This window comes from Pieris napi, chromosome 8 (genome assembly GCF_905475465.1).
Source record: "Pieris napi chromosome 8, ilPieNapi1.2, whole genome shotgun sequence".
Classification (NCBI taxonomy): Eukaryota; Metazoa; Arthropoda; class Insecta; order Lepidoptera; family Pieridae; genus Pieris; species Pieris napi.
Window position 1 is genome coordinate 10,750,311 of NC_062241.1, and position 24,259 is coordinate 10,774,569.

Consider the following 24,259-nt stretch of genomic DNA (forward strand, 5'->3'; position numbering starts at 1 on the left):
ATACCTTCAATCTGTGCGTATCTCCGCATTACCTTACGATTCATTTATTATTTATTTACTTATACTTCTTCCGTTCCATACCAATCAAGATAATTTGTGCGTAATACACGTAGCCCTTTATTTGAACCGATAAATTGTTAAATCATGTTTTCGTCATAATAATGTTTCTAAGAATTACATTAAAAACCTTATATTTACATCTTGTCACGTCTATATGCTTTTGTATAAATGTGTATATCAACTATATTAGGAAACGAATTGTTGCCTCTACTACTAAATAATTGTAATAATTATATTATGTTCATATAAAAATTATAGTTAATGTAACAAAAAAAATACTATTAAGCATGTTTTGTATTATACTTATACTTATTAAGACTGATCTATGCCTTTCACTTAAGATAAAATAAAAATGTAAAAGCTACATGCTTTAAAAAAAGTATGAAATCCCGTAGTTGCTACCGGCAATGTTTATTGTATGCACCGGTGTCTGTTCAATGACCTCTATATTTTTGAACTCGTCTATTGGAGAAACTTGTTTTCCCACCAAGTAAATATTGTTTAAGATCCAACTTCAAAGTTGTGTGCTCAATGTTTCTATTACCTATTAATTAATGCATTTCCATCCTCTGAGTAACAAGGTAAAGAGAGTAGGAGCTCAATAGCAAGTGTTTATAATAAATTCACGAAGTTTACCTAGTTGCACGCTTACGTCGAGACGCAGTTAGCGGATTTGAATAGGAGTCCGCGACGAGCCTACGAGTTGCGCTCTCGAAGCCGCTGCGACGTTCATTAGATAGTTAACCGAATAGTGGATCAAGATATCAGGTGCGCTGCAAACAAAACGTTGAATAGAGGCCCGGTTAAACATGCACGGCGGGTGTACGGGTATAATTAAAGTTTAGGAGACGCTCACGTCGCCCGTTAACCTCGTTATCGGGCGCTGGAAGTGGGTGAGACGCGGCGGGGAGGGCGGCTGCGTGGGGCGGCGGCGGGCGGACAGCGGGGCGGGGGCGGGGAAAATCAATGACAGCCGCCGCGCGCCGTCTCTCCCCGGCCCAACGCGCTCATCTCGAGCCACCACGTGCCGCGGTCACTGGCCTGCTCGCCGTCGCCGCCGCCGCAGCCGCTGAATACGCCGTATATGATGCACCTCACGCTGACCTTAGATATCCACCCTTCGATCAAACATCCCCAAGGATGTACTTATTCACATTGAGCGACGCACGGATGGTTTTATCTGCGCGATCGCTCACCGCAATACCGTTGTCTGAACATACCATTATGTATATGTAGGTCGGAATCAGAAATTTGGGTTAACGGATTGCCCCGTCGATATGCGACACTTCCGCCGTGAATGCCATGCAGTGGCCGATATTGTCCGCCACGTTTACGTAACGGTGGTGAATGCCATTCTAGGTCATGTGACGCGACTCTGACGCATCTAACTTTCGATCGAATAGGGAATTAAAATGTTAGATTTGGATGGGGCGTTCACATTAGTAAGAACGCGGTGAGTCATTACGACGTTGAGACGCGCCGGTGCCGCATAAAAACTGGTAGCAATGAACTGCCTAGTCCCGAATCCATGCGACGTATGTATGAATGTTTATACGTATCGAGTGTCGTCGATCAATGTCAACCGCATATTTGGGTCAATGGCCGAAATTCCCGCGCTCCATCCTGTTCATATAAGCAGTACCACATGCATTAGCTTTGATGTGTCTAAATGCCGTGATTGGCCGCTTTTTTAGTTTTTTCTCACAGCTGTCTTCGTTTGATGATGCAATCACTGTTATAAATAGTTGGTAACGACGTGATTACGTCCATGAAATTACTGTTGAAATGATGGATGGTATTTACGGTTGCCTAATATTTTCTTTTATAACTATTTTTAAGTATAATAATACGCAGTTGTTTATTTCGACTTACGTATGCTCGGTAAAGGGGAAGAGTAATTTTGTAAGATTTGGGTAAAACTTCATCATATTTTATCGTTTTAAGTCAAAACTTTATGAATTATCCGTGTGGTGTCCATTATCATACTTTTCTTTTGTTTGTTTTAATCAAGGTAATGTTTTGTTAGGGATACGTGTTATGAAAATATAATAGGTATTAAATACGTAAATTTTAAAAGATACTTAAAATACAAACAGACATAACATTTATTACTAACGAAACACACAAAATAATAACAATCGAAAAAATAGAAAAAAATATGAAAAAAGTAATAATACATTTTAAGTGTGTAATGTGTGTGTTGTGGTTGTAACTGGCCCTGGCTCAGCATTATGCTGTGGAGCAGACATTGAAATATAGATATAGAGAGGATATAAAAAAATTGTCTATCATCTTTTGTCAGGAAATGTAACTGGAGATTTTATTTTCTTATCGTAATTAAACTAAATTGTAAAACCTTTTTAAAAAATTGTAATTTCTAACAAATACTTATTATCTTATATTTTTAATTTTCTGTCAATGCCTTGACGTTTCGGAATATTTACAAAACACTGTCAAAATTGGCTATTCGTACGTACTAACCACATTCTTACAAATAAGCCAAATTATTCCAATGTCCCGTTATTGTTTCACCGGGACGACTGTCAAATAAAAACTGGGAAACAACAAATCAGTCTTCGCGAAAAGTGAGGTATCACTGTCTTTAATCATTTACTTTTTGTTTTTCTTTGTATCTGCGTAAAGAAAATAGAACATAATACAGACTTCAAAAAACAAAGAATTTAATTTGTATTCAGGTTCCCGTTTTAAGCAAATTTTGTAAGAAATAACAGGCTTTTAACTTTAACATTATCTAAATCTAGATTTTTCTTTACATTCTGTACGGCATTTGATGGTTAGACGTCTAAACTTCTGGATTTAATTATTAATTTGTTGAATAAATTGTTTCAGGTATACTATGCGAAGAAGAAGCGGAGAGCGCAGCAGTACCTCGGTGACGATGGCTCGCACAAGAAAGAGCGGAAGCTTTACAATGACGGGTATGATGATGATAACCACGATTACATCATCAAGCAGGGTGAGAAGTTCCTCGACCGATACGAGATCTCATCACCTATCGGCAAGGGCTCCTTTGGACAGGTATGTTATTAAAAAAAAATCATGAAAACATATATATATGTATGTATTATACTTACACATTAGCCAAGTAACGAACGTGGTGATGAATGCTGACCGATGTAAATCAATATTTGTCTTTAGCTAGGAAGTACTCATGATTGTATCCAAAATAATATAATTATTCTATTATTACAAATGTAGTTGTTATTATACGAATTATTATCGTTATAGTTATATTTAAAGGCTGGTTTTTTAATAAGTTCTTATGATTCAAACGACTGGTTTTATTATGTTTGTCCAAGAGATAAATATTATACGATGTAACCAAAATTTATCAATATAAAATATCTATTTGACAAACAAGCGTTTATATTAAAGAGGTTTGTAGTTCATTGCCTTTAAATCTAAAATCGATATTTATATAATTAGTGTACATGTTCAAATTTGATACTATACATTCCTATAACCGTTAATAAAAGGAAAATGATAAATGAATATAAATGGTATTCTTAGTTGTATGAATAAATTAATACTTTTTTGACAATAAATACAAATGACATGTTCCTGGAATATTTATCCGAGTTACGAATTGTATGAGATTATATAAAATTTTAAACACTTTTTTTTATGAGACGGCTAAAACGTCACCATATCCTAGAACTAGAAGAGTGCAGTAGCTCTAGGCAGCAGATGAGTAGATGCTTCCAATGGGAAGCTACTTCACATGATAGCACCTCAGAACAGATTCGCTCATAGCCTTGGAGCTGATTGCAAATACCCGCAGAAAAAAAATACATATATTTCAACTACACTTATTACTATTATTAAAAGATATTTAATTGGATTTCAGGTTGTGAAAGCCTACGACCACGAGGAGCAGTGCCAAGTAGCGATAAAAATTATTAAGAATAAGAAACCTTTCCTAAACCAGGCACAAATAGAAGTCAAGTTACTAGAAATGATGAACAGAGCAGACGCCGAAAACAAGTATTATATAGGTATGTTATATTAAATCTTGATAAAGTAAAACCTAAAATACTTGATGAGAAATTTCATACAAATATTTCAGATGTTTGAACGTTTCGTGGTAGGGCGTATTGGGTTAAATATAAAATCTATTAGCGGTATTAACGATATATTTTCTTAAGCATATTTTATAATTATTTTCTAAAATTTTAATTTTTAAATTAGTTATTTGTATCCGCATCTGTCCCTGACTTGACTTACTTACGAATGATTAGATTCCAATGTATGGCTAATTACATGCGTTGTAGTAAATATAATACGCATTCCTTTTAATTAAGCTTGTAATCGGAATTGGTAAATCCCATTTAGCTGTTTCTTTGAGGTAAACTAAAGGGATCAAAAAGTTTAAGTTAATTAGAGCCATGTACCGGATTTTCCTTATGTCGCAATATTAATAAGATTCGATTAAGCGTTTGGACCAAATCGTGAATCATGTTTATTAATGTGCGTGTGACTCGTAAAGGTTATTTGTGTATACATTTAGGTATTTTAAGTGGACTTTTTATTTGTTGTGTAATGGTCTACGCGCGTAGCAACAGTCTACATCTGCTACAATAAATTTAAATGCTACGCAGTGGCGGTGTTCTGTTGTCTACGTATTGCGCATTATACCTGAACTGATTAGAGAAGCTAATTATCGTCATCAAATTAAGGTCAAGGAATTAATTGTTTTATCTTCTACGCTTACAAAAGAAACAAATGATTTTGTTTCCTAAAATCGTACTTAAGATCTTACAGCTATGCTCCTTATGTGCTACTCACTGCAAGTCAAGTCAAAATCATTTATTCATTTAGGTAACACAATGTACACTTATAAACGTCAATAATTTCATTTTACATTTACTGCCAGTTCGCAAATCAAGGGCGTAGAACGGACGACAGGAACTGGCAATAAACTCTTCGCCACTCTTTTAAATCACCAAATTTTTTGTTTTACGAGATGTTTGTAATGAGCTGCAACCATTACACCATGTTCCACATGACATCTTAAGTAATTAATAGTTAATTAATAATGAAAACAAAGATTTGTCCTCTATTAGCAGTAGGCATGGTGAAATAGGAGCACGAACTTACATTCTCGTGTTTAGTCACGGCTTCTCTCGCATGGTTCTTTCTTTAATCGAAAGATTTTTAATACCCTCACCCTTTGACGATACCAATAAAACACACAGTGCTAGCGGCGTATAAACATAATCTCTATGATAAGACTCAAAATATTGTCTTAAATATTTTCAGTGAAACTGAAGCGTCACTTCATGTGGCGGAACCACCTGTGCCTCGTGTTCGAGCTGCTCTCGTACAACTTGTACGATCTGCTGCGAAACACCAACTTCCGTGGAGTCTCGCTCAATCTCACGCGCAAGTTCGCGCAGCAGCTCTGCACCGCGTTATTGTTCCTTAGTCAACCTGGTAAGTTTTTTTATTTATAGATTTGTATTTAAATAATCTCATAATGTATATGTTTATTGACAGAAACAATATAAATAACTGATATAGAGAAAATATTCAATTAAAAAGAGAACAAGTATGCACGGGGCATATACTTTACAAACTTGAAAAAAAAAAAACAATGACAAAAGTTACAAAAATATAAGAATTTTATCGTACTGTTTATTGTATTTATATTATTATTGTATAGTATGCCTTTTGAAGATAATAATGCAATATTTTTTGTTTCAGAACTTAATATAATTCACTGTGATCTTAAGCCCGAGAACATTTTGTTGTGCAATCCCAAAAGGTCGGCCATCAAAATTGTGGACTTTGGTAGCTCGTGTCAACTAGGTCAAAGGGTGAGTACTATGTATATATACTATAGTTAGTAGTGGAAACTGTCGTAGAGCTTTCTTCTAAAAAAACTACTACTATGAAGTATAATGAATCAAATTTAAACAGAGCAGTGTCTAGTACCTTCAACGTGCAACTCTCATCCCTGAAGTCGTAGGTTTGATCCCCGGCTGTACACCAATGTCTTTTTATGTACGCATTTAATATTCGCTCGAACGGTGATGGAAAACATAATTAGGAAACCGGCTTTCCTTAGACCTAAAAAGTCGAAGGCATGTCTCAGGCACAGGAGGCTGATCACCTACTTGCCTATTAGATTGACAAATGCAACAGATACAGAAATCTGAGGTCCAGACCTAAAAAGGTTGAAGCTCCACTGATTTTTTTTTTAATTTAAGTTAGCATGCGAAAAATTTCATAAAAAAATATTTAATAACTCATTCCCACGAAACTCATTTAATTTAAATGAGCGTCCATGTCGACACGACATTAATCAAGCATAAACGAGGAAATCACAAAATGTACTCTAATTAGTCTCAAATTAATTGCTCGAGAATCAAGCTATAATTGTATTGTTTATATAAACAGTGAGAATTATTCCCCAGTCGGTTTAGACAAAGCAATTGACGCGCAGTTTCTGATAACCCGAGACATTCTCAATGAAATCTGAGCAACACGTGATTTAGTGTATTAACGTTATAAAGTCAGCGGGAAGAGATCCGATGAAATTAATACAATAATATAATTCTTATTACGCATTGACATTTCATAAAGTATCAAGATTATTAATCTATAATGACGTAGCCACACAAAATTTATTGTGTTGGCAACACTGTTGTTGAAGGGTAATTTAGCGACCTTGTATCCCACCACGGTTCTCATACGATACAGACTAATAATGATATCGTTTCAATAGTTTATCTATGATTCTAAATGTTTTGATTTTGAAGGTTCTTTAGAAAAAAAACAATGTCCGGTTATAATTTTCATAATGTTGTCTATCGCAAAATGACCGATAATAAGCAAATAAATTACTAATTTAAATGCGTTTAAATTCACAATTATTTTAACAGTAATGTTGACTGAATAACAAAACGCTTAAAAATTAAAACAAGTGTATTTACATTAAAATAATGTGAACTAATAGTACGAGATCCCGCTGCAGGATTGGTGCGCTCATCGACTATTTGTTTAAAACCAAATTTTTATGTTTATTTATAATTAAGAGAATATATATGTACTAGGGTGCCTATCAAAATTTGGCCGCAAATATTTTTAATTAAATTATTTTTAATTGATTTTTGGTAAAAAATTTCGTTCATGTATTATTTAAATAAAATAACGTCTACATCACGGTAATTAATATGAAGATTCTAAAAAACCACGGGTGCCGTTGCGCACCTGGCCGCACCTCTTCGCAGCCAGGTGTAAACAGGTATGATTTCGATAAATTTATACGTTTATAACCTATTTTTATGAATTATATGTCAAATTAAAGCTAATTTTTTTCTATTAATTATCATATAAAGTTGCTTAATTAAATCTGGCCGCAAATAAGGGCTACTGGCTGTTAAAGATAATAAATATTTAAGGTAGAGTGAAAGAGAGTTAGCGCGTAACATCATTTGTCAGACGAGGACAGCGATTGTCGGCTAAGCGACGCTTTTAAGCCATTGCGCATGCGTCGAATGTCAGTGTTCTCAAACTGAATACAGTAGAAGCTCGTTAAGTCGAACCTCGATAAGTCAAAAACCTCCAAATCTCGAAAAAATGTTTTGTTCCCTTCCCTTAAAACACCAAAACCTCCATTACTTGAAATCTTGACCCTCTGTTAATCGAAATAATCACCGAGTCCCTACAAGCCATTTTGGTACATATTTTTTGGCGTCTTCCTTGATGTTCGACTTATAGAGGTTCTACTGATGATAGATGCAACATTTTTATTCTAACATATAAAACCACGCTGTTTTGGAGTTCGTAATAAACAACGTTTTATATTTACATTGTTATTTTATTTGTGCATCTAAAAATTATTATATTAATTAATGTAAAATAAAATTGATAAAGATGAAGTCGTGTTTTTTGTGTACCGAAAAAAGCAATGTACTCGACTTTAATAATGTATCATTCCAAATGTGCTCGGTAATGTTATTGTTTCGTCGTAAAAAAAAATATAAACTTCAAAATTTATTATCATTTTAAAAAACCATTTAATATCATTAATATCTAATAGAGATATAATATTTAAGTTTGAATCATTCAAATAATTTGTAATTGGATTATTGCTTCATCAAAATGTTCAACAAATTGCTAACTAGACCGTCGATATTATATCAAATCAATATTAATTTTTTAATACATATTTTTTATAAGTCGTCTCTATTACTCCCCGGTGGTTGAGAACACTAACGTTCGACGCATGCGCAATGGCTTAAAAGCGTCGCTTAGCCGACAATCGCTGTCCTCGTCTGACAAATGATGTTACGCGCTAACTCTCTTTCACTCTACCTTAAATATTTATTACCTTTAACAGCCAGTAGCCCTTATTTGCGGCCAGATTTAATTAAGCAACTTTATATGATAATTAATAGAAAAAAATTAGCTTCAATTTGACATATAATTCATAAAAATAGGTTATAAACGTATAAATTTATCGAAATCATACCTGTTTACACCTGGCTGCAAAGAGGTGCGGCCAGATGCGCAACGGCACCCGTGATTTTTTAGAATCTTCATATTAATTACCGTGATGTAGACGTTATTTTATTTAAATAATAAATGAACGAAATTTTTTACCAAAAATCAATTAAAAATAATTTAATTAAAAATATTTGCGGCCAAATTTTGATAGGCACCCTAGTACATATATATTCTCTTAATTATAAATAAACATAAAAATTTGGTTTTAAACAAATAGTCGATGAGCGCACCAATCCTGCAGCGGGATCTTAGACCATAATATTGCATCATTTGGAATTTAAATACCAAACTCAAACAAACTAACAAAAAGATCCGGTTTAAAGTGGTTTTACCAAAATGATAACAGCCTACGATAAGACGATATTTGTTATGCAATCGTTATCAATTTGTGATAAAGTTGAATCAAGGGCAATAATTAACTTAATCTACGTATTAGAGTGAATAAATGAGAGATAATTTGAAAGGAATTTTTAAAAGAGCTTAGAGACTTTATTTCTTTCTAATATAATATTACTTGACGTTTGGGCGAAGCTTCCAAAAGCCAAATTTGGAATCCAAGCGAACTCAAGTTTCGCTTTAATATACTACCGGAGCAATCTTCGATTCGTTATCAGATACCATAAACAATTAATTATTTTCAGATATACCAATACATCCAATCGAGATTCTACCGGTCGCCGGAAGTATTGTTGGGCATCCCCTACGACCTGGCCATAGATATGTGGTCTCTTGGATGTATATTGGTGGAGATGCACACAGGAGAACCACTGTTCAGTGGCGCCAACGAGCTGGACCAGATGAACAAGATTGTCGAAGTTCTTGGAATGCCGCCGGATCATTTGTTGGATCAGGTATAGTTTCCGTTGCTAGGATTTTTTTTGTTCCAAACAAAACCTTAACCATTTAGGAAGGAAATTTAAACCTAAATATTATAATAAGCATTCTGGTGCGTCCAACGCTGAGGTCATCACGGCTATACTCCAATGGATTTTTTATGTGCGCATTTAAAACTCGTCGGTGAAGGAGAACAACTGATCATCTACTTGTCTTAAAAATATGTATATTATAATTTGTATAACATATCAATGTCCCATCTTTTTTCAAACAAGTCATCCGAAATACTCCACAACAACCCCACTACAACTTATTTGCGTATAAGTAAGCTGAAATTTAAAAGTAGGTAGATAAATCAAATGCAATAAAAACTAAATACTACATCAAATATTAAAAATATAAAAAAAATCATAGAAAGTTCTCCTAGCTAGGAAGTCACTAGGAATAGAATAGAGCCACAATTATTTAAAATTTCATACAAATTAATAAATTTAATTTCATTACCTTTTAAAAATTCGAAGGCGAATAATCTAAGCAAATAGTTGAGTTCTAAGATGAATTCTATTCATGTGTATTCAAAGTATCAATTCTATAAATAACCATGCTAAACTCGTATGTAAAAAAAAATCAGCCACAGTATATCTTTCAAGTATCAAGACTATTTCTATACAAGATGTTCCACACGATCGAGTAACAGTTGAATATTTATGTTAATTGTCAAAGTTGGGACTGTCTAAACACCGTTTAATTGCCCTTATTGTGTTATTGTGGTTGTCTGACCTAGTTTAGTGTTTCGTTATTAGTTATTGATATTGTTCACTTCGCTCTATAATTATTGTTGGTTCGCTTCACAAAACCTTGCCCACTTGTTAAATTATCCGGTAACTGAATACTATTATTATTTCTTAAGTTGTAGTTTCTTGTTCATTAATCTATGTCTAAGGTCTCTATGCCTAATTGTTGACTTGTATTTTAAAACGAAACCGATATTCATTAACGATGTTTTTGTCTGATATTTTTATTTTTGTGATCAGATCGTCATGATCGTAGAACAATGTCGGATTTGAAAAAATACAAAATCCACTTTTTATCATATTTGGATACTGCATTGGCTAATTACGGCTACATTAAAAAAAACAACCAAATTAATCAGTCGGTAAAGTGACGGATTTGATAGATGCTTATAGAACCATATGATTCTTCTAGAAATCTGTGTAATTTAATGTTATTATTTTTATTTTGTTTCAAAACAAACCCTTTTGTTAGCTTGTATGCCAATTTTCATAATAAGAGAATATGAATTAAAAAAGTTATGACAAAAAAACTAACATGGTTATATTATTTTGAAATGGCTGCCCTGTAAAGTTTACTATTTGTTAGATCCGTCACTATTCTACGACTATGACGAGATAATTCCCCTTATCAAAAACAAATCAGTATGATTGCACCGTTTTAACTAAAGTACCTGACAGGATAAACACGATTTGGCAGAAAGAAACAAATGTTTAATAGGTCTTTAGTGTTTGAAATATTGTTTATTCATCTCTTTACGACTACGACTTGTTTTTTTGGTTCTCTACCGGCTTAAAAGCGAACCTTTTAATCGCAAACAGTTTAAGAATGCCGAAAAAAATTGCCTTGAATGTTTTGTTATTGTAAGTTTCTCTTTAGACGATTGCGAATATCACTACTTTATTAGGAGGTATTACTTTATTTAACAGAAGGTCCTTCGATATTTTAAGATGGTAACACTGAAGTTTGTCTACACAATTTAATGATAATGATCGGCCCCGAACTGGAAGCTAGTAATTAACGATTGAATTAATATTTCAGGCACACAAAACTAGAAAGTTCTTCGACAAATTACCGGCGTCTGAGGGTGGCGGTTACGTCCTGAAGAAAGTAGCGAGTAAGGATGGGTAAGAAATTCGTTCATCATTACTTGATTAAATCTAGGCGCTAACCTTTGTGTTTTAGCGTTCTTACCTATAAAAATAGTTCGTGCGTACAAAGTACACATGTCAGAAGTGAAACTTCTTTGGCAAACTAATTTTTAACTCGTGTTCATTTATTTATACAAATTTAAAACTTTAGATTTCCGAGACTTAGAGGGATTAAAATAAATACAAATAATATATATTTTTTTTAATCTTTGATAATACAAATTGAAACATGTGGCATTTTAATTTATAATTCGTCATTTGAGAGTTCAATAAATTATTTTTCATAAATTCTCTTTACGAAATTTTAATTTTAAAAATTGAATTTCTATAAGGTAATTCGCCCTTCTCACTCTCTCTCTCTCTCAATCGCCCCCTCCCTTTTCTTCGACAAAAACGCTGCACATCCTTCCGTAAAAATACCCTCATGCGCCTAAAGAAGTTTCACTACAAAAAATTCAACAACTTGCGTTGCAGGCTTACTAACAAAATAACATTATTTAGAAAATACAGATTATAATAAATAGAATTGATATTACATACATTGCTGACATTCAACTTACGTTAACATACGTCCGATGTTTTTATTTTAAACTACCCGCGATGCCTGTTTTCTGTCTAGATATTTTTTTAATTATAACTAGATAGGGATAGAAGGCAAGTGCCGCGAGATTTGATATATACCTTACTTTATCTGTGGGTAATCCACTCAATTCAACCTCTTCTTTGCACGTTTAACATTGGTCCGCATCCCTTAATAAATATCAATTTTTTTCCTCAGTGGTTATAGAAAGTACCGCGCGGCGGGAACTAGACGGCTTCACGATATACTGGGCGTGGAAGGAGGTGGTCCGGCAGCGAGACGCCGTGGGGAGCCTGGACATTCGGTCTCGGATTACCTCAAGTTTAAGGTATACCTCAATTACCATATCTTAACTAGAGAGATAGAGATACTTTGCGTATATTTTGTCATGTGTCTTAGTAATTGAAGCCAAATAAATTGTGGTTTTCAATCATGGTACAATACTTTTTGGCTTAGCTCGTGTTCAAAAAGTAGATGGCTCTAAAGGTCGATTTAATGACCGAATCAAAACCGTTAGCTTTTAATATACTTAAATTTACAAAAAAATCACAATATTTACTTAAAGCGATTTAACTGAGATAGTGTAATGAATTTTATATATTATCCGTTTAAGCATATTAAATAAATTCTAGGACTTGATACTCCGTATGCTGGAATACGACCCCAAACAGCGCGTGACACCCTACTACGCCCTGCAACACAACTTCTTCAAGCGCACCGCAGACGAATCCACCAACACGCAACAGGCGCAGGCGCAGTCGCAGTCGCAGTCGCACCACCAACACGGTAAAGGTGCTTTTTGATTTCCGACTTTATATTGACAACTGTAAGGTTTCAAATTATTTAACGCTAGATTTCAAATTACAGTAAGGTAAATTATAAATGCAATAGTGCAGTGTTTATACAATTAAAAATAGACAATTAAAAATAGATTATGTGTTCATTAAACGCTTCAAAAATTAAATGTGATACTTTAAAAATGAAAAACGCGTTTTCATTTCAACTAAATGTTTTTAATGCAACAATATATTTAATTTAATGAAATAAAACTATAATTTTTGGTATTTTATATTCGATCGAAGTTGTCAATATAAAGTAAATGGCATTTTTAATCTAAAATCTCATTAAATTGAAATTCAAACTGCCTTTTATACGAGATACAATTTAAAATATACATGGTTAGATATAATATCATACGAATAAATTTAATATAGTATGAACACATGGTTTATATAAGCCAAGAGATCGCAGATTTGATCACTGGGGAAACAAATTTGGCTTGGAAGGGAGAGGCTTATAATATGTGTCATTTGTTAGGGTGTCAATACTTCTAGAAGAATTTAATTCATGGTTCAAAATGTTGAAAATTTGGTTTAACTAAATACATCATCGACATCTATCATGCAGCTATTTTAAATGTTACATGCCACTGTAAAATTGTAAATAATAACAATCTCGCGGTATTGTTGCCGAAAAATGGTTATACTACCCACGCTATTAAATTATACTATATAAATTATACTCCATTAAAGACATTAAACAAAAGAAGGATGTTATGCGGGCCCTTAGGGGTGGCACTCATCCATTTCTCTTATACATATAAATGTTTAATTGTTTACAATTTGGCGAGTTAGATGGCGCTGTTTACAATTTTACAGTGACATCGAGCCTTTACTGTGTAGATGTCTAACATCGCCGACGCTTGTCGTGTGCTAACATCATCATTTCATTTGTACGCGGCTCCCAATGGCTCTTCGTCATGGAAGTTACCTAATTAAAGTCTAGTCACACAAAAAGCTTGTATATGTATGTGTATTAACTTATTTACAGAAAAAAAAGGTGTGACAAAAGCTTTGTAAAATATGCAAGAAGCGTTATGATTGTTGCGTTATGATTTTTTAAATGCTCAGTCAAGATGTATCGTGAAGATTTAATACGATAGTTTCTATGAATAAATTAAAAAAACATTGCTACAAATTTATCTTAGCTTGAGAATTGAACTTGTTCTGAAATATACACATTTGGTGAATACCAGATAGATAGATCTACAAACACTTAAGTCAGACAAAAGACTCAAAATTTACTTAGACTTTTAGTCTAGTAGTCTCTTGCCATACTAATGGTAGACTATATATAACACGTTTCAGTAATCAGCCATTAAGTTTTTAAAATTTATATATAATTTGATTTTTTCGTCCTAAATTATTTTAAAAGCTTAAAAACCCTAAGCGCAACAATCATAACGCATTACAAGGTGATTTCCATGAAATAACTGGTGGTTGTTGATGGCAGATGGTCCGTCGGATCCGCGATGACTAGAGCGGTCCGGCGGCGCTCCCTCGCGACACTAACGCCGCCTAACTTGTCACAGGTCTGACTCACTCGCCGATACTCTAGCACCCTAACAGCCACTTGCAATTCACTTAACACTTTTTAGTGCAAATTATGTACACAAACTTCTGTCATATGGACGAAGAGACCCAATCATTTGTTGTTTTTATCCATCACGTGTAGTTATTTGGAAGTAATAATTAAAATAAATCTCTATTCAAATATTTGAATTATTATTTTATCAAATACATATGTTAGATATGCATATCGTCGCTGTAGAATGTAGAATGTCGCTCTTATATCCGGAGAACCAAAAATTACAGGAAACGAAAAAAAGATTCATTTCGTCAATGTTTGTTAAAATATTATTGTGTTTTTGGATGGTAAAAAGGGTAAATTTATTAATAACACAAATAAGTGCTTACTTCATGATTATACCAGTTAAATGACATAAGAGTCTAAGAATAACAAATAAAAGGTTTTTTGACAAACGAGGTTATCATTCTACAGCGACGGTATACAACTGCTCTATAATCTATTATCATACAAATAAGATAATATTGTACATTAGAATCATCACTAGAGTAAATCAGTTCTTGAAGTGTAAATTTGACAAAATAGTCGAGAAAATGAAGACGTTAAGTGAATTGCAAGTTTTTATCACGTTGGACGTAATGAATATCTTGCAAAATGGCACGTTCTATTTAAAATAGTTAATAAATTTATATTAGAAACATGTTTTTTACGTCCAACAATCATTCAAATGCATCGTCATGCATGCCCCTTGCGTTTCACGTGCATGGCTATTTCATTTTTTCTTTATGCGCTCTCTATGCAATCTATGTCCTTTTATGTTCTTGCGCAAGTTTGGAATACACGAGCGACTAATAGTCGTATTAGTTGAGGATTCCCCAGAATTTAGACACTTAGATTTGCTTTTAGAATTGAATACCTGAAGTTATACTTGTACTGATTGCACTTTTTGACACCAATTCTCGTAAGTAGTGGATTAACTTAATCGTTTTAGTACTAAAATTTAGTAAATGTTCAAAACTAGAACCAGCCAGATCTCTGGCTAATGACACTTAGTTTTTGCAATATTTTTTTTGTATGAACTATTCGTATAAAAATCGTAACTTTTATATTCTGGTATTACAATTATATATGGAGTTACTCAATTTAAACATCGATCCACTACATACGTATGAAAAGTGACCCAGTACAAGTATAACTCCAGTACTATGCGTAACGTATGCAATGTGGTGCGGTAGTGGGAGGCGCCAGGCTGTGGGGCGGTGCCGAGCGCATGGAAGTGGAGAACGTCCGACGCGACGAGGACATGCTGCAGCCCGTGTGCCAGCACAGTCCCGTCGCCATACACTAGCGTGACACCCGGCGTCGCACGCGAAGGACCCACGCGTGCCCAACGCCCGAACCCACCGAGGACAGACGGACACGCAAACGCAGGAACAGACGCTAACGTACTTTGCGCGATGTGAAGTGTGACTCGAACGTGTAAGTTCTCAGTGCTCAAGTGTACGAGTGGCGATGAGTGGTGACGAGTGGTGACGAGTGGCGACCGGTGGTGGCGAGTGGTGTCGAGTGCGTCGCGCGACGCCGCGAACTGACTTAGTTTAATTCATTGCTCCATAAAGACAGACGCTCTAATGTTGAGGCGGAGCGGATGTGAGCTGTGTAGGATAAGTTAAAGTCGCTCCACGTAGAGCACGGTTCACGCCGGACGGCGGTAGTGCGTAATCATAGGAAATGACGTTGGACTAGCGAACTAGTACAATGTGGCAACACTCGGACTGAAACAAACCATATTTATAATTCTATATTTTTATTTAACGCGATAAGTCTGACTAAAGTGCGGTGACGATGTTACATTGTATTGTACTTACACCGACCGGACGCAGAGGGCATGAAAGCTAGGTTTTTTTATTGTTACGCAATGCATATCATGGACGCAATATGGTAGAAAATAAATATTGTACATATTTAGGAAACAGACTAATGGTACAGACTGCAAGTTACGCCGGTTAATCTATAGTTTAGTTACATCTATGCTAGTTAAGCTTCATTCAGTTAATCGCAAGCTTTATATTTTAAAGTGTCGGCAACTGACTGACTACCAAAGGGCCAAACTGAAATTTCATTTTGTATCTCAAATTGACGTAAATTATATTTGTAAGGGTATTTTTTGCATCGATTCGATTCGTTGAGATCCTCTCGGACGGAAAATAAACGGAAATAATTTGAAACTTTGCCCTCGCATTTCAGAGTTGTTGTATATTGTATAATGTTTTATTTCCAATCTCGAATGCATAAGATTTGAGGTTATGTACATTGACACGCGTATTGTGTTACGTAAATATAGGTTATTTTTTAACCCATTGGAATATTCTGAAGATATGTAAAACCGATGAATAGTGTATAGGTAATTCTATAAAACACAAATGTACTTGTAGGTTATGGGAATGTTGAAACATATTATAAAAATTTTGGGTATTTCAGCTAGGAGTAATAAATAAAATAATCTGACTCGTTCAACCTTTTTGGATTTGAATCTACAATAGACTAACCTCAACGCAGACTGCTCGTAAATTTGTATCGGAGATATTTTGTATAGCAAACTCAATCACTGCCTTACTGTGCCGGAACTTTTATGGATGAGGCCCGCTACACACCCGCGACTGCGATTATGCGATCGCTATCACTATTGCTATTTTATGAGTCACTTTTTAGCCATCACATTTCATAATCAGGTGCCGTGTTGGCACATTACACTAAGTTACTAATTTTACGAAATGTTCAAATCATATGTATCATTTATTTAAGTTCTTCTCACTAATTACTACTATTTTAATTGATTTATCAACTGTCATACGAATAAAAGACTTGGTGCGTCCGTTCAATAGTCGCGTCTGTAGCGGGCCTTGGATTAGCGGAATCTCTCTGGACGACCGTGAATTAGCGAACTATATTTTTTTCAATTGTTTATAGTTGGACGACTGAGAAACGTTAAGAGGAATGCCGCTAATTGATATTGCAACTACGCAGATTTTTTTGTGCTGCAGAATGTTGCCGTTTTTATAACGCTCCTTCCCCCAAAAGATTATTTTAAAATACACAATTTGTATGAACATGAAGCATCAAAGTATTCGCCCTTTCGCTACTTCCGTTTTAATTGTAGATTTGAATCTATCCGACTCTTAATCTGTATCATAATATAATACTTTTTTGCTTCATGAGGTATAGGACTGTTAGGAATAAGAAATAGGTATGGGAAACAAGATATTCATTAGTAGGGTGATATATGATAGGTGGGTTTCCAAATGTAACTTATTTTCTTATTGATTGTACTTGGCCGTGACGTTTGAGTTTACGATACTCGTTGTTGACTTATTTTCTTGTCTTCTTTCACGAATATTTTTTAATCGCCGCTTTTAAAATGTGATATCAGAAAGTAAGTCGATGTCGAAGTGCATATAAGATTGGAAACCTGCGATTATTTTTACGAAATAGCGATCAAGTGAACTGGGGCCTGAGCGCGGGAATTTCGAGAATGGTCTGCGTAAAATTTGTATTGGATTTGGCGGGAATGGTCCGAACACTGGACCATAATAACACATTTGGAGTCGATACGAGTTTTGGCGAGTTTTCGCGCTTAGGGCCCAGAAAGCATTTACAGGAAGGCCCTACATACTTGCGCTTCAATTTGTAATGTATAATATTTATTTGTGACATTATGTGGTGTGTTCGGAATTATATGTTTATTTCCTATCGGATTGTCAGTTCGCAGGCACTGTAACAATAAAAGGATAGAGCTTTATGTCACTAAGTTTTGTATTTTAAATCAATAAACGATAGCAATGATTGTGAATTTTTATTTCTTCATTTAAAATAATATGTAATGAGATTTTTGTGAGAAGTCTAGTTTTAGTAGAACTAAACTGTCGTTCCACTACGTTTTTTAACGAGCGTTTTTTAATGCAGTTTTTTCCGTGCACCACCACTATGTGAAACCAGCTGCCCAAGGAAATATTTCCGAACCAATTTGCATTTACCATGGAGAGTGTTCAGAGGAGTCGTTCGGATTAATGCCTGCAGCTGAGTTTCATCATCAGACGTCGAGGCAGAATATGAAACTCCACCCGTATCACCTCGACGTCCATCGTTCCGCGACTGAGAGTTTTTAATGCAGTTTTTGTCGCGCACCACCACTATGTGTAACCAGCTGCAGTGTTTTCAAACTAATTCGACTTAAGGTCCTTAAAGAAAAGAGCGTACCAATTCTTAAAAGGCCGGCAACGCCCTTGCGAGGCTTGGCATTGAGTGTCCATGGGCGGCGGTAATACAAAGTATTTAAGGTAAATACCTACATCATATTATAATAATAATTTGGCGCTAACATGTATAAATTTTGGCTTAAGGAAAAAACAAATTTAAATCATAATTGGCCATAAAACCGTATTGGGTTATCATTATTGTTATAATTTGTAAACTTGTAACTAGGATATTTTTGCTTGTCATCGTGTACACACGTAATTAGAATTCTTTAGAAAAGATCCTACAAATAAATTTTACCAGTGATAATTATTTGGTGAGTACCCTCATTTTTATTGGATTTTGTTATTTTAAGTACGCTTAATAAAATCAACGTATTCAATTATCGGCGTTTATGTTTGAAAGGCACTGATGGATCTCTCAGTTCGGGCTGGTATTTTTTATTACCTTTTACGAAAAGTGATGGCTGCCTCAGAGTTCTTAATTATAATTCTAAAGCCTTCAGTATCTTTAGTAGCGGAAATGCAAATAAATATTTAGTTAAAGTTTTGTTTTTAATATTAAGGAGGAATAAATAGACATACACAGTTCTATATCTAAACGCGGCGGTAGCGCTTGTCTTTGGCCTCAGATATCTGTTTCGTAATCATTTTTTTTCTGAATAGGTAAGTAGGCCACACACCGTGTATTTGTGGACTAAGGAATGGTGGTTTTCTTCACAATGTTTTCCGTACGAGCAAGTGCGCAAAACTAATTAATCAAAATCACATTTGAACAGCAATAAACAATGAACGAAAAGCAAATTATATATTTACACAATATGCCTGTTAATTAAGGTATATATTTCCATTTCTTTCACCAAAGTAAAGTACAGTACTATACAAAATGTTTAAGTGTTGATTGGTGGTGATTATTGTAATATTTTTGAGATTAAATACATGTCTATAAACTGAACCTACGACCTTTAGGGATGAGACCCACAAACTGCTCATTTACATATAATTTTTTTATTTTAATTTTAAATAAGTACTTTAAATCGTTCCTTTTTCCGTCATAGTAACTATTCTGTGTCTCCAAGATAACAGCATTAACTTTGTGCGAGTAAGCTACGAAGGCCGTACCAGTTCATCAGTCTGAAGACTACTTGTATCACGAGGAATCAAATGTGCGGAAAAGGAAAATGTTGCTCTTTGGATCGTATCATTAATAGTGACGATTTTTCAACTTGTAAGTTGACGACAGTTAAAAGCATTGATGGCGTGGCGTTGTTATATTATGGAGGGCTTAAAGAAAAGGTCTAAATATATAAGATTCTAATTAAAACGGCTTGACCGATTTATATGAAAGTAGATTTGTATATTGTCTTTTTGTTGTTGCTATTTTAAAAGAGTACCGAGACTTATATACGCCGGCTTTTCTCTCGTACACCCTCTGTCTTTTTTTCCGATGAGTAGGGTTGCCTTTTCAAATGTAATGACGTGGAATAAATGATACCTCTATCTTATGTTCCGTAATAAACATTTTTTTTAATGAATGAAAATAGATCATGGTTTCTCAAGCGTGGGATAGATTTTTTTTAAAAGGAGGTCGCAGTTTGTTGAAAAATAATAAATACACATGGGTGCAAAAGATTATTTTGTTAAAGGAATGAATAATTATAGTGTAGTGTTATAAAACTAAATTATGATTTTACAGTGACGGGGCCGCAAGACCTTTTTACTCAACTTAAACGCGTCGCGACATAACATGGTTGAGAAACGGTGGAATAGGTCATAAACTATTTTTTTATACCCCGAAGTAATCAGTTTAAAAAAAAGGGGGGGGGGGGGGGGTGCTGCATTTTTTTAAAACTTATACTCAAAATATCTTTATTCATATAGGTAACCAAGTAGGTACACTTAAAAGCAAGTAAAAGCAATGTCTAGATTTATTTTATGAGACTGGCGGTTCATTTAGAGTGAAGTTCTTACCGCCGCCTGTGGACATCATCAACACTAGATGGCTTGCAAGTGCAGTGCACTTGAATTCAAATAAGTCGTAACGGTTCGGAAATACCTGGAATGAAAACGCTTAAAAATTACGCTGTCAATAATGGAATTCTATTATATTTTAAAGGGCGGCAACGCATTAGCAAGGACTGTGTCAGTGCGCACATGAATGTGGTTAGCGGTATCACTTAATATCACATAGCCTCCTGCCCATTTCATATGTTCAATAAAAAAAGAAGTATTTTTGGGATTGGTCTAAAAATTTACTTTTATGAAGCAAATGATATATAGTTTTTTTTTAATATTATCACTTCTTGCAAAAAGAAATAGTATCTGCGTCGTGTCGATGACGTCTTATTCGTTTGTAATAATCACATTACACTTTCAGGTCACTGTGATTACTTTAGCCATTATAATCGTTTTAATTAAAACAAATGACCCGGATGAAAATATGTATGTGGTCCATAATATCAGGATCTCACCGTTACTTCTCCGGGCTATTATCGGATTAAAAATAATGCACTCCTCATGTTTCTTCTACGGTGTAAAAACTGTAAGTATTGTTACCAACATTACCAGAAGTGGTTTACTCTTTTCTTAAGGTCCGATCTGGTCGCCAAACTCCAAAAAAGTACATTGTTTCTTTCCCTTTTTCGTCATCATTGCTTTAAGTATCCCTACTTGGAATGGAAAAAAATATATGGTGGAGTTGAGTTTATGTATCCATTTTGAAAGATCGATACACGATTAAAATAACTTCGCTTGATATAAAAAAAAATCCAAACAGCCAATTTTTTACACTTTGAATTCATTTTATGACGAAAATGTATATTATAGAAGATGATTTTTAAATGTACACGATATAATTTATATTAATCCATTAAAAAATTTTTTGTATAATATTACATTAATTTAATGTTCTACATAACTAATTTACAATGTAAATAAATGTAAATACATGGTCTTTGGGGGAGATGGTATATGCTCGGGGATGTTTCATAATATCTCTCTAAATAGTCTTGGCATCGAGAGAGTGAAGGAATTTAAATATCTTGGGCATATGCTATCTGAAAATCTAAAAGATAATATCGATATAGAACGGGAGCGCAGGGCAGTGGCGGCCAGAGGTAACATGTTGGCTCGTAGATTTGCTCGTTGTAGTAAACAAGTGAAAATCACCCTTTTCAAGGCGTTTTGTCAAAACTTTTACACGAGTAGTCTATGGGTCGACTGTACTGTCAGGTCGCTAACTGCCATGCGTGTTCAATACAATAATGCGTTTAGGATGCTCTTGGGACTGCCTCGTTTCTGCAGTGCTTCGGAGATGTTCGCCCAAGCCCGTACAAATGACTTCTGGGCTATTATTAGAATTAAAACAAGATCTCTTTTGAGCCGGGTGCGGGGCTGTCGGAATAGCATCTTGAAGACTGTGGCAGATAACCTGTCTTCGCCTATCATGAAGCATTTTGTGCGTACACTTGTCGGTTCAGATCGACGAGTGTATGCATAGAATGATTCATGGGTTTATATGTTTTTATGTTTAGCTTTTTAATAATAATATACTAACACTAGTCCGTAAGTTTATACTAACATAATGATGGATTATTTTATCTGAATAAATAAATAAATAATAATAATTACGGCGTGCGCAGGACACAGTTTTTATATATAAAAAAAACTGTATCATGTTAATACTATATAACTTGTTTATTTCAGAAAAACTCGTGGTTCGTACTAGCATACGTGGTTATTTACATTATAGAAACAATACTGAAGGCTCTTGGTATTACATTTTTGGCTTATACTGTGAATGTATGGTACATTGCAATGTATCTTGTAACTGGTAAGTTTATTCAAGGCAGTAAGTTACTTGAGTCATTATACGGGCCGTTCAAGTATTAAGTAAACAGATTTACTGCAATTCACAATCAATCAAAGACACAACCCCCGTCCCTCCCCGTATAGTGCTTACGTAATTCTCGAACGGCCCCATACCAGCCTTGCGATTCTGTAACTCACTTTTCTGATAAACAATAAACTACAATACCTTATCAGAATGCCAAATCATAAAATGACTGCTTCACGACTGATTTGAGCGCGACCGCCGCTGCGAAAACCGCTGTGTGAGTTCGAAAAGTGAGTTACAGAATCGAAAGGCTGGATTGAAACGTTTAACACATTGTTTAAAAAAAAATCAGTGGCGCTACAGCCATTTTAAGTCTGGGCCTCGGATTTATATATCTGATTCATGATCGATTGTCCATCTGCCTCCTGTGCCTGACCCACGCCGTCGACTTTGAAGGTCTAAGGCAAGCTGTTTTCCTCACGATGTTTTTACCGTTTGAGCGGAATTTAAATGCGCACATAGAAAGAAAATCTATTGGTGCTCAGCCGGGGACCGAATCTACGACCTCAGGGATACGAGTCGCACGCTGAAGCCACTAGGCTTACACTAGATTTATCACATTGTTTAGATTCATTTATTTTGTTTTGTTATATAGATTACTAGCTGACCGGCAAACGTTGTTTTGCCATCCATATTATTTCTAGGAAACATTTTTTTAGTTCTATAAAAAAACCTATCTACAATAATTAAAAAACAGGGGTTGATCGTAGAGGGGTGAAAATTAGGGGTTGTATGTATTTTTGTATGATGTATCATAAAAAAAAAAAAAAATTGTCTAAAAAAGTTTTTTCTTGGGGTGGACACCCCTTATCACTTAGGAGTTTGAAAGATAGATAGTAGCCGATTCTCAGACTTACTGAATATGCATAAAAAATTTCATAAGATTAGGTCGAGCCGTTTCGGAGGAGTATGGGAACGAACATTGTGACACGAGAATTTTATATATTAGATTTCAACATTTTTATATTATTTATTTGGTCTATGCATCATTTTATATTATATGTAACGACATTTCTATTTTACTCATATATATTTAATTTTCAGTTCTCGACATTCTGGTAGTTATTATGTTGTTACAAACGCATGCGAAAATTAAGAATTATAACAACGGAATCCACGAACTCTGATGGGAACATTTTGAAGAAAAAAAACTACCTATATTTAATTTTAGTGCAATAAATTATCATTAAATTAGTAACAATGTTTTTATACATTTAACAAAAATCTATAACAATGTGTAAGATTTGGAAACCCTTTTAACTAAAGATATACCTGTGTCAGGGTTCCCAGCTCTTACATAACAAACTTAATAGTTTATACCATAAAAAAAATATAATATATATGTCGCAGCCAACTAGCTTAATCAGCCGTTCAATTAACAGCCTAGACGTTTAACTAGACCGCGCCGTTTAACTCCCTGAATGATGTTCTGCCAGTGGATTAAACGGCTAGGCAAACGACTTGGATCGATGACGTTTCATTAATTGCCTAGCCTGTTAACATTGATATATAAAAAACCCAAGATGCACAGTCTCGAATAAAAGTAACGCTCGAAAGTGTCCCGAAACACTATTTCTGTCATTTTCTATAACAGTATGTCTATAACAGTATATGTTACAAGCATATATTATTGCAAAATCAACCTTACGCGAATTTCTTAAAGTTGTTATTACAACGCAGTGTATACGTACTTAAAACAATAAAATTTTACGACCGACCGTGGTCGGTAGGACAAGGTATTGAGTGGAGTCGAACATTACTTTTTTATTTACAACTATTTAACATAATTTTAAAT

At 34.6% G+C, this 24,259-nt stretch overlaps 1 protein-coding gene and 1 long non-coding RNA gene across 12 annotated transcripts in view; both read left to right on the forward strand.

The window, feature by feature from the left end:
- The window catches only part of LOC125051698 (serine/threonine-protein kinase minibrain), a 107,361-nt gene extending 89,202 nt beyond the window's left edge, over window positions 1-18,159 (forward strand). For 5 of the 11 annotated variants that reach the window (XM_047652209.1, XM_047652213.1, XM_047652212.1 and 2 more), the window contains 9 exons: window positions 2,911-3,099; window positions 3,929-4,076; window positions 5,341-5,514; window positions 5,785-5,897; window positions 9,234-9,443; window positions 11,260-11,345; window positions 12,148-12,277; window positions 12,582-12,741; window positions 15,552-18,159. In XM_047652209.1, coding sequence (XP_047508165.1) covers window positions 2,911-3,099; window positions 3,929-4,076; window positions 5,341-5,514; window positions 5,785-5,897; window positions 9,234-9,443; window positions 11,260-11,345; window positions 12,148-12,277; window positions 12,582-12,741; window positions 15,552-15,664 — 1,323 coding nt within the window. In that variant the 3' untranslated portion in view covers window positions 15,665-18,159. Of the gene's footprint in view, window positions 1-2,910; window positions 3,100-3,928; window positions 4,077-5,340; window positions 5,515-5,784; window positions 5,898-9,233; window positions 9,444-11,259; window positions 11,346-12,147; window positions 12,278-12,581; window positions 12,742-13,779; window positions 13,824-14,241; window positions 14,665-15,551 lie in introns of those variants that run through there. The other 6 variants (XR_007117331.1, XR_007117332.1, XM_047652210.1 and 3 more) reach the window with 6 other exon arrangements.
- A 1,604-nt stretch (window positions 18,160-19,763) lies between these two features.
- LOC125051702 lies at window positions 19,764-23,672 on the forward strand. Its single transcript, XR_007117335.1, has 4 exons — window positions 19,764-19,797; window positions 20,947-21,111; window positions 22,275-22,401; window positions 23,509-23,672. It is a non-coding gene; the product is annotated as an uncharacterized LOC125051702 (long non-coding RNA).
- Window positions 23,673-24,259: the final 587 nt, after the last annotated feature.